The following is a 17693-nucleotide window of genomic DNA, read 5'->3' as shown; positions in this document are numbered from 1 at the left end:
TTAGGGTAAATGCACCTAATTGTTTTACATTTGTAATTATATGAATATTAATATAATTTTTTAAAATAAAAAATTAAAAATAATTAATTATAAAAAATAAATATATATAATTAGTCTTAGAATACGATATGATATGAAGGGGTAGCTTTTCTGTGAGCGAAAAAAAGGAAACATTTTTCAAAATGTTTGATCCGAGTGGTGGACGATCCCATAGTCAAGTCGGACTCATACAAATGCACTTGGAGACGATATGAGACGTACATCTTCAACCCGAAGCCAACCCGAAGGTACAGGTATGGCCGGGAAGGAAAGACGCGAGGCGGCGGCGGCGGCGGCGGCAGCGGCTGAGTCCGAGGTGGTGGCCATAGGGAGATAACGACTGAGGTAGTGCGAGAGGAGAACTCATGTCGAAAGGAAGCGCCGTGGTCATCGACAATGGGGCTGGGCTGTGCAAGGCCGGTTTCGGCGGAGATATGGATCCTATCGCCGTCGTCCCCAATAGCCTCGGCCGTTCCGCCAATTCGAAAAGGTGGCTGGTGGCGGACGAGCTCCGTGCTGCCGATGCTGACGTGACTTCCGTGTCCCTCCGACGGCCCTTTGACCGCGGCTACCTCGTCAATCCGGATCTCCAGAGGGAGGTGTGGGAAAGGGTCCTTCGGACCCTGCTCCGTGTGGACCCTGCCCGCTCCTCGCTCCTCTTGGTGGAGCCTCTTTTCAACCCGCTGGCCGCCCAGCGCACCACCGACGAGATCGTCTTTGAGGACCTCGGCTTCCGCTCCCTCTGCGTGGCCGACTCACCCTCCCTCGTCCATCTCTATGAGGCCAGTCGCCGCACGGACTGTCAGTCCCACTCCCAGTGCAGCCTCGTGGTGGACTGCGGTTTCTCCTTCACCCACGCCGCCCCCGTGGTCCACAACTTCACCCTCAACTACGGGGTCAGGCGCCTTGACCTCGGCGGCAAGGCTCTCACCAACTACCTCAAGGAGCTCGTCTCCTACCGCTCCGTCAACCTCATGGAAGAGACCCTCATCATTGACCACGCCAAGGAGAAGCTCTGCTTCGTTTCCCTCGATGTACCCCGCGATCTCCGCGTCGCCAGGTGAACTGACTCTTTCTCTGCCTTTTCTTTGGGTTTTCTTCGTCTTGATACCATATCCACGAGCTCTCCGTGAGTCCGTTCATCGTTGACCTAGAATGAGGGCAGCCTGAACCTCAGGTTACTCGTTGCCTTCACTGACGAGTAGGATCTCTTTTCTTTCTTTTTCTACCCTAGTGATTCTTTTCCTAATTCTTGCGATGGCAACGTTCTCAGGTCTTATATGGTTTCGCATTGCGGATTCCTGTGTACCCGGTGGTTTTGTCATGAGTTTCTCTTTCTAGTTTTGCAGCGGCAAAACTCTGATGTTTAATTTTGGTTTTGCATATCGATTTCCTACTTATTGGCTGAATGCTCAACCACAGGCACAATTATCAATTCCCAGCAACATCGTATCTTGCCTTCATAGCATGGAAGCATTGCTGTCTGACTCGATCGTGAAAGTCTTATCTTTTGCTTGTTACATTGTATCACTAGTATTAGTATACTCATACCTCTTTAGATCTCACAAATTGTGAGGAGATGATTGTCTTTGCTTTTAGAACTTGTTTCTAACCTTCCTTGTTCAAACATGTATGGACATTTGCCCTTTTAGGCTGAAAAATTGGGGAAATGGTTTCTAGCCATATCTGATATTGATTAACTGTTTGATCAATATACTTTCCAATATCTCTCTTGTGAAAATTGAAGTGATAGATATAAGCAAGAATTTTAGGTTAATATAATAACAGGTATCTTTTGGGGCACAGTGTGTTTGATAAGTCTTGCTTTCCTGGGAGAACATCTTGAGTGAATAACATGAAGAGCAAGATACCACGTGACTCTAAACTCAACAAAGACTTTTTTTTTTTTTAAGGATTGAAAACAGGAGCTTAAATGTGGTAGAACCAGGAACTCAAAGAATCAAGTTGTTGTAGCCAGATTGATTTTTTTAATTTTGAGGAAATTGAAAAAATGTCAAAGCTTTTGTTTGATAAGTGCATAATCTAGTCCTGAAAAGTTTCTGAAAGAGATAATAATCCTAAACTAGCATATGAGGGAAGCCACAGAAGGATTTAAAAAGCTTTGGACTGGATATAGAGAAGACTTTTATAGGCTTTAAACTGGCAATTAACTTGTTAGTGGCATCTCTCATGTGCTTAGTCATTCGGCATATCAATGACAAGCAGGTGTTGCAACAGAAAGTTAAATCTCACAATGATGCCTTATGGTTGGAATTGTCTAATGGTCATGGACCACAGAAAGTTAACTGAATGTTGTATGCAAATTTCAGATCCATACTACAGGCTTATAGCGAGGAATGATAAGTATTTGGATTTTAAATATGGACTTACTATATGTAATGCACTACATGGTGTTGATGATCAACTTTTTTTTATCGAAGAATACATAATTTTGTTATTGACAGTTGGAGTGTTCAGTCTTGAGAAATATGGTTAGTTTCTTTATGTGGATGGTATAACCCTGCAAGTTGCTTATGCCTTTGATGAGATTGCACATAGTTGTATATTTCTGTAATCTTCTCGTTGATGCTTGTACTTTTTACTTTTGTGTTTCCACCTTAAACTTGTGGGACTGTAAACATGCATGTCATATATGTTTTGTGTTGCCAGGCGGTCACTGATGAGAACAGCCCAATGCGGCGAATGACAAATATTCCAACACTGGTGGCAAACAGCAAATATAATTGTTGCAGTGGCACTATATTTGTCAATATCTCCTCTGTTCCAGAGTCATTTTTTTGTTTCTATTTTGCGTTTCTTTGGCTTTACTTTATTCTTCCAATCTGCTCCTCTCTTCTCATTCTCCTCTCCAGCTGAATTTGATTAATTCTAGCCTGTTCCTTTTATATATTGGCCATAGATCAGACTGGTCTTAGACAATGCCGATATGAATCGGCAATGTTGTATCATAATCAGCTTTAGCATATGACAAGTGGTACTTAAGTTTTATTGTTCTCTTTTATTTATTATTTCTCCAGAAGATCTGGAAAAGACAATCCTTTCAAGTGCACATATGTTCTCCCTGATGGTATTGAACATACTAAAGGCTATGTCAAGGACTTTGATGAAGCAAGAAGGTACCTTTCTCTGCCATATGAGAGCTCATCCACAGATTCGGGGCTGAAGGAAGAAATGTCACCCTCTCAACACAATGCAGAGAAATCTGTGGAGCAGAGGAGAATTGACTTGACACAAAATGTAGCTTATGATATTTCTTATTTCTAAACGTTATCTAGCTGTTCCATCTTATTTGTTTTATTATGTGCAGGAGTTTACCCTGACAAATGAACGTTTCCTTGTTCCTGAAATGCTTTTCCGTCCTTCTGATTTGGGTAAGTGTTGCATTTTAATTATAAATGACATTTTAATTTATTCAGTTGAAATTTTATTACGAAGAATTAAAAATTCACAATGCATTGATCTGCACTAGTAGTATTTTCATATGCTGGTATGTAAAATTTTTTGTTGTCTGTAAATAACATTGGGATTATTATTATTAAAGCAGACCCCCTTGTTTGCATCTGTCAGCCAGACAGTGTGACAGAGTACTTGTGCTGCAATATATGTGCATAGAGGATGTTAACACTGTAGTAACTCTATATTCTAGCTTTCATATCATCATTTGATGTGTATTCTTGTCCCATCTCTGTGTCTACAAGTCTGTTCCCTAATAGCTTTTGGAGCTGCAAAGGAACCAGGCTTTGGAGCTTAGGAGAATTTAATTTTATCGATGACTATTTGATGTTTAATACAAATTGCATGAAATAATGATTCTAACATGAAATAATTATCATGTCCATTTTCATGAAACAACGAACATTATAAGAACAAAATGGCTTTACTAGAACAAAAGGCATCTTATAAATGTTAGTATGATTTAATTCAAGGTCTACAATATCGTACCATACCAGTGTTTCGAGATTGGCTCGGTACGGTACAATACCGTGTACCGAGCGGTACGTCATGGCGTACCGAGTGGTACACCTAATTTAAGGTGTAAAACCCTCCAAAAATACCTGAAAATAAAAAAAAAGTTAGGATAGAGTTTTTAAGTTAGAAATAAATATAGTAATAGTATAAATTTAGCAAAATCAATGTAAATTAGGTAAGAATAGTATCACATATCTTTTTCGGGCTTTGAGGAAGTCTTGTTCAAGGTTCGTATTTCAGTCCGTTATGGATTATCCTTCTGTAAATATTGAAATATCTACAGAAAAATCATTTGAATTGTTAGACTATTTTGTTACAATATAAACTCTAAAATTCAAATGAATTAAATAATCACATATGTAGATATATCTGATTGTTGATTCTACCACCAAAACGAACGACAGGCCTCCACGGGTGGTGGATCGGGGTCCTCGATCCTATACATCTGCATATCAATATGATATGTTTGTTAGACCCAATCATGAAATTGATCCCATGACATAATGTATTAATACACCGTATGCCATTGATGCATCAATGTGGTGCTGATCGTAGGCTGATCGTCATGAATCATATTTGTCCGAGGCAGTTCTTGAGGCATATATTGGTGAATGTCAGAGCTTCTACTTTTGCTACTGATCTGCTGCTCTATATCATACTGTTGCTCAGAGAAAGATGACCAACTATCACCATACTGTTGTTGCCCGTATGATTCTCCATAATACGATGGTTGTGAATACGATGAGCTTCTTTCTGTATCTATATCATGTAGGCTCTGTCGTATCTGCTCAAATTCATCCACTGTCTTCTCCTTCCCCTTCCGCTCATAAACTAGACCAGTACCTTGTCGAGTTCCATGATTTGAATCTTGGGTGGCATGTGTAAATATTGCTTCTCAATCCATGCACCACCCTCAAGTTATGTAGACGAGACCAATGATTGCCCGGCATTATCGCCATCATCCGTCGAGGCACAACTGTCCGTGTTGCTGTCTTGTCTCTAGACCAAACGAGTTGCTGATCGTGATTGTGAAGGTGTCTCGTTGCCTGACTTGATTCTTTCCAACGATGCAACTGATGCTACTGCCTTCCCCTATGCCTTTGCACGCTGAGCGGACGACTGTGACCATTGGGTGTCTGTAGTTCCTCGAGTAGTTTGACTTAATGTTGTTTGACTCCTGTCACGTTGTAATCGAGGGGGATTTTCCACCTATTGGGGTTGTGCTTCTTCTTCTTTTATTGCCTCGGTGATAAAACGTGAAGGACGCTAAGGATCTCTCGCCTCATCAAGTAGAGGATCCTCGGTTCTCTACTGTTTCAACCCAATCTAACATTGGCTCTGAATCTTCGTTGTAGAATTGGAGGTCAATGGGATCAATATCTGGTTCCTCTGACTCCTTATCCAACTCAGCACATCGCAATCTTAGCCGTATATTATAATTGACATATACTAATTTCTCTAACCGTCTGTAGGAGAGTTTGTTGCAGACCTTCGTAAGAATCAATGCAAACGTTGACCAATTACGTTCGCAACCACTAGATGTTGTCCGTGAAAGTACACGAACGACAACCTTCCTTAAATGTGGTGCATCCCCTCCAAATTATAGCCACCACTCGACTGCAAAAAGATATAAATAAGATTTTATTAGCATAACAAATAATTAACATTAAATATAATTGATAATCAATATGTATAACTTTTCCTCACCAGGATCCATCGTGTAACGATACGATATAGCTACAATGTCAGAGAATGAATCAACTGTTTCTCGAAATAATCGACCCTCCATAAGAGCATCGGCTGCATTAGTAGTGATTGGCAAGAGCCGATATATAACATTTCGTAGTGTCGTTAGGAAATCATTTTGCGTTCCGAGATTATATCGATATTGAATTGTCGGGTTTAGATAATATGCTGCAAGACATAATTTTGTTAGTATGATTTTTTTTTTATCTAAATAATAATAAATTAAATTATTCTGAATATAAATTTACCTGCATTATGGATATTTTGATTCATATGAACTTCGTTCCGATGATCAATGATCCGTACGTATTGGTCGACCTTAAAATCATCTTTGAATGCTCTCCTGACCTCCTTTCTTGCTGAAATCAACATATATTTAAGATACGACATATGTGGACGCTTGTCCATATCGACCTTACGGAGAACAATATAAAGTGGTTCCACACCTTTTATGATTTCTGCTGTAGTCTCCCAAAATCTAGAGGAAAGAATGAACTTTTCTATCTTTTTTCCATTGCTCAATTTTGAATATCTAGGTTCAGACCACTCTTGTGAGGTGACCATTGCCTTCATGTCATGCCTTTTTTGCTGTAATGACTTTAATGCAATAAAATTGGTAGCAAGCCAAGTAATTCCAGGTCGGAGTATCTCACCGTTTACATACTTTTGCATTAAAGTGTGGACCCAATGATGATTATATATAAACTTTGTAATTGATTGTGTTCGAGCTACACAATTCTTGACCGTATCCAACTCACCAATATCCTTCAGCATTAGATCTATGCAATGAGCTTCATATGGAGTCCAAAACAAAGTTTTTCTTTTTTCTATCAATTGCAAACCATTCTTTTTGAAATTCGCTCCATTGTCGGTTATTATTTGGACAACATACTGTGGTCCAATCTCCTCTACTATAGTGTCCATCAAGCTCTTAATGTAGTTTGCATCTTGGATCTTTTCAGAAGCATTAATGGACTTATGAAACACCACTCTTCTGTTGCAATAAATAAGAAAGTTGATTATACTTATTCTTGTTGGTCCTGTCCAACTATCACACATCAGTGTCACCCTATATTCGTCCCATTGCCTCTTGAAGGATTTGATCCAATCCTTTAGTTCTGCCACCTCCTCATCTAAGTACCCGTCGTAAATCTCCTTCGATGTTGGAGGTTGGATCCCCGTGCTAGACTTTTGAATAGAAGAGACCATGCTTTGATAATATGGACCTTGGGCTGCGTTGGCTGAAATCCTGTGGAAGTTGAACCATTTTGAGATTGCCTTCCCAATATCCTGTTTTTTTTCTTTTGTGTATGCATTGTCAATCTATGTTTGTTTTGCTGTTTGTGGGAGATAGGCTTGCGAATAAATATCAACAATATCTGGTGCAGACCTCCTGCCAAGACCTCTCATAAAACCACGGAGTCCACCATACCTCATGCTACTAGTTCGGCCTAATTGAGAAGGAGCAGTCGGAGTCTTCTTGCATTTTGCAACATCAGGATACCCGTCAGCTAAATATATTTTCACTCGAGTTATTCCTCCACCCTTGCCAATGTAGTCACAATAAATACATTGCCAATGATGACGGTTCTCATCTATCTTTCGGGTATGAACCCATGCATCATCATGTGACTGTTCCTTTGGTGCCATAATCTTACCAAATTTAAATCAAATAAACTATAAAGTATAAACATATTAAATTGACCAAATATCGATCAAAATTCACTAATCGCAGCATTAAATAATTTTATTAAAACATAACTAATTATATTTTATCATCATAAATAAGTTACCTATATAAAAGAAGCATTAAATATATAATTTTGATCTAATATGGTTCAAATTATGATAGAATCATAATTAGATTTTAATGATGATTAATATAGTTAATCATCACCTGATTAAAATAGTTAATTTTTTATTAATTATTTCTTTTTCAATACTATAAACATGACAAAACATTAAATATATAATTTTGATCTAATATGGTTCAAATTATAATAGAATCATCATTAGATTTTAATGATGATTAACATAGTTAATCATCACCTGATTAACATAGTTAATTTCCCATTAATTATTTCTATTTCAACACTATAAACATGACAAACATCTTAATAGGTATTAAAAACATTGAATTGATATAAATCAAACAAATTTTGATTAAATCATCATTAAAATGACTAATCGTAGCATTAAATAACTTTAATAAAATCTAATTAAACCTATTTTACCATCATATATATGTCAAACACATAAAAGAAACATTAAATATGTAATTTTGATCCAATATGATTCAAATTATGATAAAATCATCATTAGATACACTAATTACATGATTAACATAGTTAAATTTTTACTAATTACTTCTCTTTCAACACTATAAATATGACAAACATCCTAATAGGTATTAAACACATTGAATTGACATAAAATCGAACAAATTTCGGTTAAATCATCATTAAAATGACTAATCACAGCATTAAATAATTTTAATAAAACCTAATTAAACTTATTTTATCATCATATATATGTCAAACACATAAAAGAAATATTAAATATGTAATTTTGATCCAATATGATTCAAATTATGATAAAATCATCATTAGATACACTAATTATATGATTAACATAGTTAATTTTTTACTAATTACTTTTCTTTCAATACTATAAAATGACAAACACCCTAATAGATATTAAACACATTGAATTGACATAAAATCAAACAAATTTCGATTAAATCATCATCAAAATGACTAATCGCAACATAAAATAACTTTAATAAAACCTAATTAAACCTATTTTACCATCATATATATGTCAAACACATAAAAGAAACATTAAATATGTAATTTTGATCAAATATGATTCAAATTATGATAAAATCATTATTAGATATACTAATTACATTATTAACATTGTTAATTTTTCACTAATTATTTCTTTTTCAACATTATAAACATGGCAAACATCCTAATAGGTATTAAACACATTGAATTATCATAAAATCGAATAAATTTCGATTAAATCATCATTAAAATGACTAATCACAGTATTAAATAATTTTAATAAAACTTAATTAAACTTATTTTACTATCATAAATATTTTTCAATATTTAATATGCATGAAACACACTAATCATAATATTAAAGATCTTAATTATTCTCTAATTAAAGAAAGAGAATACATACCTCTTGATTAGAAAGTTCTTCCTCTTAATCTTCCTAAATTAACCTCGATTGAATTCATAAATCGTTGTTTTGTAGAGTTTAGGAGAGAAAAAAAAGTTTGAGATAGTTTAAGAGAGTATGAAAATCTAATGGAGTGAAAGAGGGGAGAAAAATTTAAATACTATGAGAAAGGGCTCCAACAGTCAATTTGACCTTTGGAGCACTATTGCACTGTTACAGTGCGGTAACGGTCGAAATCGACCGTTACCGAGTTGTGCCGAGCGGTTAACAGTCAAAATTTGACTGTTACCGCCCTATATTACCCCGTATCGTCCGATACGGGGTGCTTTTAAACATTCTGCCCGGTTGCAGGCGGTCCGCGTACCGGTATGCCGTCGGACCGGTACGTACCACCCGTACCGGGCGGTATCATTCGAAATTGCCTACCTTGATTTAATTATTCAAAATCTTGGATACATGAAGAGGCAGCGGAAGCATATCTGAAAAATCCCCAAAGCTTATTGATGATTGACATGTATCCAGTACTGATGCTGCAACCATTTTAAACTGTATATCATATGCTTCTTCCTTTTTCAAAGGGGTCAGATGAGTTCCAGTGAGCCTATGAAACCATCTGAACTAATTTAAGTCCCTTGGAACTTTAAAGGAGTGATTCTCACTGCTAGCATTTCAAACTAAAAATTTTTGTAAGTACTGCTCTAGGAAAGGAAAGGACTCTATGTTTTGTATAACTAAGAGGCTGATTTGTGGAACCATGTTAAGGTTGCTCTAGTGTAACTTGGTTTTAGAAATTTAAGTCATGGCTGGTGAAATGGTTCAACTGCTCAAGTCTGGGGTAGTACTTCCTTGCTGTAAGGCCTCATATGTTTTATCTTCCCAGGTCCTGCGTAAGAGCTCCGGTCCACCCTATTTTCTGTAGAATTTTACCAATCAATCCTAAAAATTTTGCCAAATTTTAGCATCAAATATCTAAAGTTTATTTTCTAGGCACCAATCCAACTAAAATAAAGGACTGCAATTGATTTTGAGCTTCTTTCCTAAAAAGTACTCATGCAGAGAATTTTTGTTTTGGATTTCAAAAGGTATGAACCAAGCTGGACTAGCTGAATGCATAGTCCGTGCTGTAAATGCTTGTCATCCTCTTCTTCACCCTGTGCTCTTTGAGAGGTAATTGGAATAATCTCCATACACAAGTTTAGTTACTAGTTTACTTTATGGTCAAGCAGGAACTCTTACTTGTTATTGATTGTGATTGTCATTGCAGCATCATATTGACTGGTGGAAGCTCATTATTTCCTCGCTTTGCTGAAAGACTGTAAGACGTTGTGTACATTCTCCATTTGACCAAGTTCTGTGTTTTGAGATAATGTCATTCCCAGTGATTACTGTGTTCTAGCATAGGCTGTAATCTTCATGGTTCATCTTATCATTCCATACCGATGTACCGACCAGCTGTACAGTATGTGCTGAGCTGTACCGAGCCAAACTGAGCGTACCGACACATGGTACATGGGGGCATACTGATGTATTACCCGTATCAATCCCTTATCAGATCGGTATGTACCGTCCGTACCAAGCAATATGCTACGGTACGACAAACTTTGGTAATCTTGGTTCCAAACTATACAAAAGTTCAGGAATCATCAGGGTTATGAAATAATTGACATCATATAAGATCTTGGTTATGAAACAGTTATTGTTGTAAAAATAATTTAAATTATCATTTGTCATAAACTTTGTTAATTGGCGAGAAAGGAAAATCAAATAAGACCTGTTGATATAATAGATATCATAAGCATGTGCTGCTACAAAATGGAGATAAAATATCAGCAATGGAAATTAATGTATAATTGGATGAGTGGGGAATCCCAAAGATAAAGTATGGCATTGAAAAAAATAACTAATACTGTTTTGGCAGATATGTCAGTATGCTGCCAGTTTGTATGGTTCAGTTCATAACAAACCTGTAATTAGCTCAATTGGAATCTGTAGTTAAACATATTACGTGGTAGATGAGTGGGGAATACCAAAGATAAAGTAACGAGGCATAGCACAAATAACTAAAACTGTTTTGGCAGATATCTCAGGATGCTAGCCATTTTGTATGGTTCAGTTCATAAGAAGCCTGTAATTAGCTCAATTGGAATCTGTAGTTAAACATATTACGAGGTATGGATTCTGTGACTTGTTATTTTTCTCCTTACAGAGAAAGGGATCTTCGACCTCTTGTGCCTGATGATTATCAAGTGAAGATTACTTCACAAGAAGAGTATGGCTTCTTTATGTTCCGTTCCCCTCGAATCTTCTTGCCTTAAGCTAATTGTTGTGTTTGCGCCACATGACCAGTCCTATTCTAGGTGTATGGCGAGGTGGTTCGCTGTTGGCATCCAGTCCTGAATTTGAATCAATGTGCATCACGAAGTCCGAATATGAAGAGATTGGATCACCCCGCTGTCGACGTCGCTTTTTTCACTGAATATTCGATTATGTCTAGGCTTTAGGATATCAGTCAATATGGTTTTAGTGCCAAATTGTATAAAACAAGGCTTCGGCTAGAATTCATGCATTAGCTGTGGTGAAAAAATATTTAGGTGAGCATGTAGTCCATTTATTCTTTTATTTCTGTTGAAAAAGTGCTGTACTAACAAATATCCATTGCAATTTTCACGCTGCACCTTGCTTGTTAGTGACACTTTCAGAGCTTGGGATAGGCAGCAGAGGGTCATCAAACAAGGATGCAGGCAACCTTGGATCATCTGACGATCCTGTGTATCCACAATGTTCAATTTCATGTTTTGTGTTCTGCTCTTACCAAAGGGCTATATTGTCTGTGGTTGCTGGCTAGCTATGATTCCAGTTCAGGTTTGTTTTACTTCTTTATGCATTATTAGGTATCTTTACGGTGCATCCGTAAAGGCCGTCATCAAAAGGATAGCTGATATGATATTGTTTGTGCAAGAATTCTTAGTATTATTTGTGTCATGGGCTATAATTTATGAGATGTCTATAACATAATCTATTATAGTTTTGACTTCTTTCCCGCAAATGTGTTAATAGTGGTCTTTCTTCAACATCAACTTATATTACCTTTGGGACTTCCCTCCTGCAAATATGTAAATAGTGATGCATAAGTGCAATTGTAACCAAAAAGAAATATGCTTTGTTGACAATTTGGAGCCCATCTCAAGGCTTCCATAGCCTTAAAAATAAACGCCAAGACCACACATCAATGTCCGTGGCTCTCTTTCTTCTTTGATGCTATAATCTAATAGATTAAATATCCTGTGTGCTTTGAGCACTTAAAGATAATTTCTAGAATGAACTATTAGGCTTTTATGGTTGTTAATTGTTATGTATTCATCCAAAATTTTATGGGAATTGAGAAAGTGTGATGTTGGCACAAGGATGCCGGCGAGATGGATACTATGGATTACAAGTATACTCTTTTCCAACTGAGCAATGGCATGAATTTTTTATGTCTAAGTTCCTTCGTTTTCAAATTCTCTGTTTCTTTGGAGAAATAATGTCATAAAAAAATCGGTAGCTCTGTTAACAATTGAAGATCATCCAAGAAAATTATGGTTTAGATATAGAAACATCTTTGCTGGATACTCGTTGAACATACTCTTCTTTCATATTATCATACCTGTGGTATGATGGTATCTGATGTTCTAAAATACTAATTGACTAAACATAGTATCTAAGTCCAACTTCTTTGTCTAACTTGCATCATTTGGATAATAACGATAACGATGAAATCTAGATAATAAAGTTGCATCATTCAGATTTTCATCAAAGAGATGCATTGAGTGAGAAAATTGCTAGGACGAGTAAATATATTAAGAGTTTTAATTTATAATTAGATTCAAACTCCTTGATAAAATGTGATTATATTTCGATTAAGAATCTAAATAAAAAGAAAAGTATTCAGTAAATTAGTATTATTTCTATAAATATGATATATACGTAAGATTTTGATGAGAGGGAGAGACAGACTAGAAAGTTAGAAAAAATGATTCTTTAGTTTTATATAAGAGGGTGTAGAAGAGTTGGGACTTGAGTTAAGATTGCTATAAGAGAAACTTCCTTTATATTTAGTTTTTCTCTTATAAAGAACTTGCGTTTCTTAGGCAAAATATGTTAGATCATGTAAATCTTCTATTGACTTTCTTGCGTTTCTTGTATTTTTCTTGTATCTATCGATGTAGGGATATAGGATAAAGAGAGTCTTTGTCTAATATATTTGTGGTATATTGAAAAAAGTGTTGCTGTTGGATTTCCTAAATTTGTTTGAACTTAATATATAATAGTAAGTGGTGCCACAACAACTTATAGTGAGATTATTGCTTTTAAGATTATATTTGTCCTTTGTGCTATTGGAATAGGGGTTGATGGCCACCTTTGACTGTTAAAGCAATACACTGAAATATTTTGACTTATGATATTATACTAATTTGAACTTTGAAGTTATTATATTTTAGGTTGCAATAATACATTTGTATTTTCAATCTGTATTTGAAAAAAATAATTTGAGTGAATGTGTAGTTGAGAAATTCTTTAAATATTTGGTAAATAATAGATGAAATCTATATTTTAAATGTGTATTGACGTAAGTATTATTTAGAAAAATTATATTTCAAAAGTCATAGAATATTTTTTGATGTAAGTATGTGTATTGACAAATTTAATTAATAAGTAAAAAATAAAAATAAATAAATAAATAAATAAATGTATACAATCTTATAAAAATTTCATATGTCCCAAATATATAATAAACAAAAATATAATCAAATATATAAATTAAAAAAATCTTTAAAAATAAATAAATAAAATTTATTTTATAAAAATATAAATCATATTGGTTTCTTACTAAGTCATTTTAATAATCTTATATTTTTAAATAAAATCATAGGGTATTTTTAAAATTAAAAAAAATATTAATATTCTGTAAATACTAAAATGCTAATGATATTATGATGTAGCATCAGCATTTAAGTATTTTTAATATGATATTCAGATTATATATGATTTGAAAAAAATATAAAACATTTAATTGATATGTAAAATATGTATTGAGCCTGAATATTTTAAATGTATTTTCAAGACACTCTTATACCCATGTAAGTTACGGATGATTATGATGCAATTGAACTTGTGGGTGAAAATCAGGTTAAAAAAAAAAATTTCTCTCTCTCATTTATTCTCTCCGCACACGTTAATGAAAGAAGAACAATTATGACTTGTTCTTAAGACAAAAAAAAAAAAAAAATCTACGTGACGTTTGGTTGACGAGGATTCAAATTTCACCTCAAAATTATAATGGTCAGTTTGCTTAACATATTTGATTAATGTCAAATAGTTGTTAAAGATCTTGATAGTGTATCATAAGATTTGATTTTTATCTTCATCATTTATTTTAAAAAAATATTTAATTTTGATTAATATTTTGTTAAAATTAGAATACTAAGTCCTTTTTACATGCGTTTTTTTGGTCAAAATCAAAATCAAAATTTAAGTTAGTTATAATAATTAATATAATTTTACTTATTTATATGACAAGATGGTTTTTTATTTCATATTATTTTATGCTCATAAGCTCTTTTATTTATTTACTGTGACATATTTTTTATTATCTGGTTCTTACATTGTTTTATATTATTATTTTATTTTTGTATAAATTTGTAATATTTTTTCTTATCATATTGTTCTTATTTTTTAATTATATTAATTATGTTTTTTCATTTTTGTATTTATATTATTATAAGGGTTGTTTAAGGTATAATTAAAATAAAAAAATTATTACCTTCCAAATTCAAATAATCAAAGTCAATCCCGACCCACTAATTTCCACGTAAGAGGAAGCAGACCCCTTTTTTCATCTCTTTTTACTCGCTCCTCCTACGCGACCGCCAAAGGAAGTCTCTGTTCCTGCTCTTTCTTCCCTTCGACTCATCAGAGCGAGAGAGATCAAATGGCTCTATTCTCTGCCCAACAACGTCCTGCGCTCGACCACCCCTTCCTATCCTCGCGATCCCCGTCCGCTTGCCGTTCTCCGCTCCGGATCTCCATGGCCGCAGAGACCGTGGGAGCGTTTCCGACGGCCAGGACAGTCACCATCTCCTACTCAGATATCAAGGTCATCGCCGTTCTAAACTCAATTTCCATTGAATATTGTTTTTAGGTTTGAGCGTTTTCCATCTATTGCTCCCGACAATTCCTCTTCTTCGTCTTATCTTGGCGGGCCTTAATGATGCTATCAGGAGAAGAGCAGAGATCTGTCGATGAACATCGAGGAAGGGTTTGGGCCCAATGGATTGGGAATCATCTCGGTGTCAGATGTATGTGTAATTTAGCGGGTTCGTTCTACTTTTATATTCTTTTTTTGCGTGACGTCATATAGCGATCGGGTTGGTTTCTTCGAGACATCCACAAAATTTCCATTGTGGTATCGTTGCTGGGTCTTGGCTTTTGAGATTCTCAAATTTTGACTTAATACCTTGTTGCTCTCTACTGTTTCGGATTGTTGATAAATTTGAGTTTGCTCTATAAGTTTACAGTTACAGAAGAAAAAATTTTATGTTCTGTGAGCTTTCCTATATCGTGGAATTGTTGTATGATGGATGAGTTTTGATTCTCTCACCATCCATATAATTTGAGATTCTCAAATTTTGACTTTAAGTTTACAGATTTCCTGAAAGCAAAATTTTCTTAGCTCCACGAACATATAGTAATGATTTGCCTACTTATCTTGAAGCTGTATATTAAAGCAACACAAGACCACTGCAAAAAACTGTTGTTCAGCATACACTGAATGTTATTCGCAAGTCTTGAATAAATTTTCTTTTGATTGGAGAATATTATGTGATTTCATAGTTTTTACACTTGAACAAGCTTGCTTTTGAACCTTATCTCTGCTGCTGTAGGTGCCTGGGTTTTCTTTGTTACGTCAGAATCTCCTACACCTTGCACCCAGGTATGCATTTCTAAATTTCCTTAATAGAAACTAAATTGCTCTATGCTCTTAGTGTAAGATATTTTGATGAGTATCTCTTGTTTCATCCTCCTTGCCTTACAGTGTTGCAAGGCTTCCTGATGATGTGAAAAAAGAGCTTGAAGACCCAGAAAGCAGGTATTGAATTTTAATGTGGCCTTGTAAGATTATAGTGGACAAGAGAACAATTTGGGCTTTGGTTGCTAACACCATGTAATTTCTACTTCCTATTGCTTGAAGCAAGCAAACCCAACCCAATCAAACCCATTCAATTAAGAGGAAATCATTGTTTTCTTAGCCTTAGTTTGAGTTGAGATTCATATATATTTTTTTTAAAAAAGATATTTTTATTACATTAAATGACGTATATAACGTTCACATGTGGACTCGAACATGAGACATATCACTTGTGTAATAATTCAATAACCAACTCAGATGTCTCAATAGAGACTTCTAACTATGATTGGGCATAAAGCGTCTGTAGGTGACTTTTCAAGGCCGCTATCAAATCCCGGGGCTCAACCCAGGACAAGTGTTTAGCAGTATACCCACAGTTGTAGGGATAACTATAAGCCATGGTCAATGTGTCTGAACAATGTCATGTTTTCCTTTGATTTAATTGTTTGTTAATATTTAATATTATGTAATGCATGCAAGATATAAAGTAAGCCACTTTTTGTTAAAATAAGTGAAGAAAGGAAAGAGTATAAAGCTAATATGATTCTTGATTTTTTTTTATCTGCATAGTAGGATATGATTGACAACATTTTCAGTCATATAATAATTTTCTTGTCATTTTTTTCTTTCTGACAATTCATTAGTGAGCTTACTTGTGTGTCACACTAGTTCTATAAATTTATAACATTTTTTTTGGGTATAGTTAGTAACCTCATACAGATGATTGTATTGTCTAGAGTTGTGCTTGATCTTTTTCTGAATAACACCTTGGTCACCCTTTTTCTTCTTAGTAATTAATATGCACATAATGTTTTTGTTGGTTTTCTTTTGTGGTTTAATAGGGTATCTTTTTACTCTATTCAGGTTCCCATGGTCTTTGGAGAAAAAGAATGATAAAATTTTGTTAGTAATTAGTACAACTCTTAGACTGAAGCATGATATGGTTAAACCAGTTAACCAGTTTATGTTGGAACTTGGTGGTTTATATGATAAGTTCATCTAAGACTGATGCTTCATCATATGTAAATTCTTTTCACTTCTTCACTATGTCTAAGTCTCTGATAATCATTGTTACAACAAGAAGCATAAAGAAAGTGATTCTACTTTTCTGGAGTTGATCAACTGAATTCTGGTGGAGATCTGCATTAGTGATTAGATGTTTCTTCCGTCAGCTTTTATTGGTGTACTTGTTTTTCCAACATGCAACTCCATAATAAAACAAAATCCAAGGATGAAGGGAAGATGTTGAGTGGACTATGAGCTATTAAAAGGCTCATAGATCTAAAGATATCCAAGGAATTATGTTTAGAACTTGTTAGATAAGAAAGATGTTTTATTCATGTCTCATATTGTTCTTACAATGGATACTTTTTTATTAGAGCCACACTATATGAGTGATCATTTAGGACACTAAGAGAATTATATGTGCTTGTGAGTAGATTGCTTTGATGCAACAAATGAACTTATTAGTTAGTGCCAAAATTGCATAAACTATAGTACATGGCATGTTGTATCCATCCTTAACTGTTTGGCTAATTTATTGGCACCCAGAACCCTT

At 35.0% G+C, this 17693-nt stretch overlaps 2 protein-coding genes across 5 annotated transcripts in view; both read left to right on the top strand.

Annotated features, from left to right (window-relative positions):
- The first annotated feature begins 208 nt into the window (after window positions 1–208).
- Window positions 209–11637, top strand: LOC135610092 (actin-related protein 6-like). Of its 2 annotated transcripts, none has more exons than XM_065104113.1 (7): window positions 209–1099; window positions 3078–3297; window positions 3368–3431; window positions 10050–10134; window positions 10232–10282; window positions 11174–11236; window positions 11325–11637. In XM_065104113.1, exons 1-7 carry the CDS (start codon window positions 405–407, stop codon window positions 11362–11364), a joined length of 1218 nt encoding a protein of 405 aa, XP_064960185.1. In that variant the 5' UTR covers window positions 209–404; the 3' UTR covers window positions 11365–11637. The 2 variants fall into 2 exon arrangements, with proteins under 2 accessions (XP_064960185.1, XP_064960184.1); XM_065104112.1 differs by having other exon boundaries at window positions 11314–11637.
- Window positions 11638–14846: 3209 nt separating this feature from the next.
- The window catches only part of LOC135610091 (uncharacterized), a 51565-nt gene continuing 48718 nt past the window's right edge, over window positions 14847–17693 (top strand). For 2 of the 3 annotated variants that reach the window (XM_065104110.1, XM_065104111.1), the window contains exons 1-4: window positions 14847–15103; window positions 15228–15305; window positions 15891–15940; window positions 16043–16096. In XM_065104110.1, coding sequence (XP_064960182.1) covers window positions 14939–15103; window positions 15228–15305; window positions 15891–15940; window positions 16043–16096 — 347 coding nt within the window. In that variant the 5' untranslated portion in view covers window positions 14847–14938. The remainder of the gene's footprint in view (window positions 15104–15227; window positions 15306–15890; window positions 15941–16042; window positions 16097–17693) is intronic. The other variant, XM_065104109.1, reaches the window with a different exon arrangement.

Source organism: Musa acuminata, chromosome BXJ2-4 (assembly GCF_036884655.1).
Source record: "Musa acuminata AAA Group cultivar baxijiao chromosome BXJ2-4, Cavendish_Baxijiao_AAA, whole genome shotgun sequence".
NCBI lineage: Eukaryota > Viridiplantae > Streptophyta > Magnoliopsida > Zingiberales > Musaceae > Musa > Musa acuminata.
Note: the sequence above shows the minus strand (reverse complement) of the source record. Positions and strands in the feature narration are given on the sequence as shown.

Coding starts and splice junctions, on each gene's coding strand:
- LOC135610092 (XM_065104112.1), top strand. CDS start 405: ATGTCGAAAGGAAGCGCCGTGGTCATCGACAATGGGGCTGGGCTGTGC. Junction 3,298..3,367: donor GAATTGACTTGACACAAAAT/GTAGCTTATGAT, acceptor TATTATGTGCAG/GAGTTTACCCTGACAAATGA. Junction 11,237..11,313: donor AAGATTACTTCACAAGAAGA/GTATGGCTTCTT, acceptor CCACATGACCAG/TCCTATTCTAGGTGTATGGC.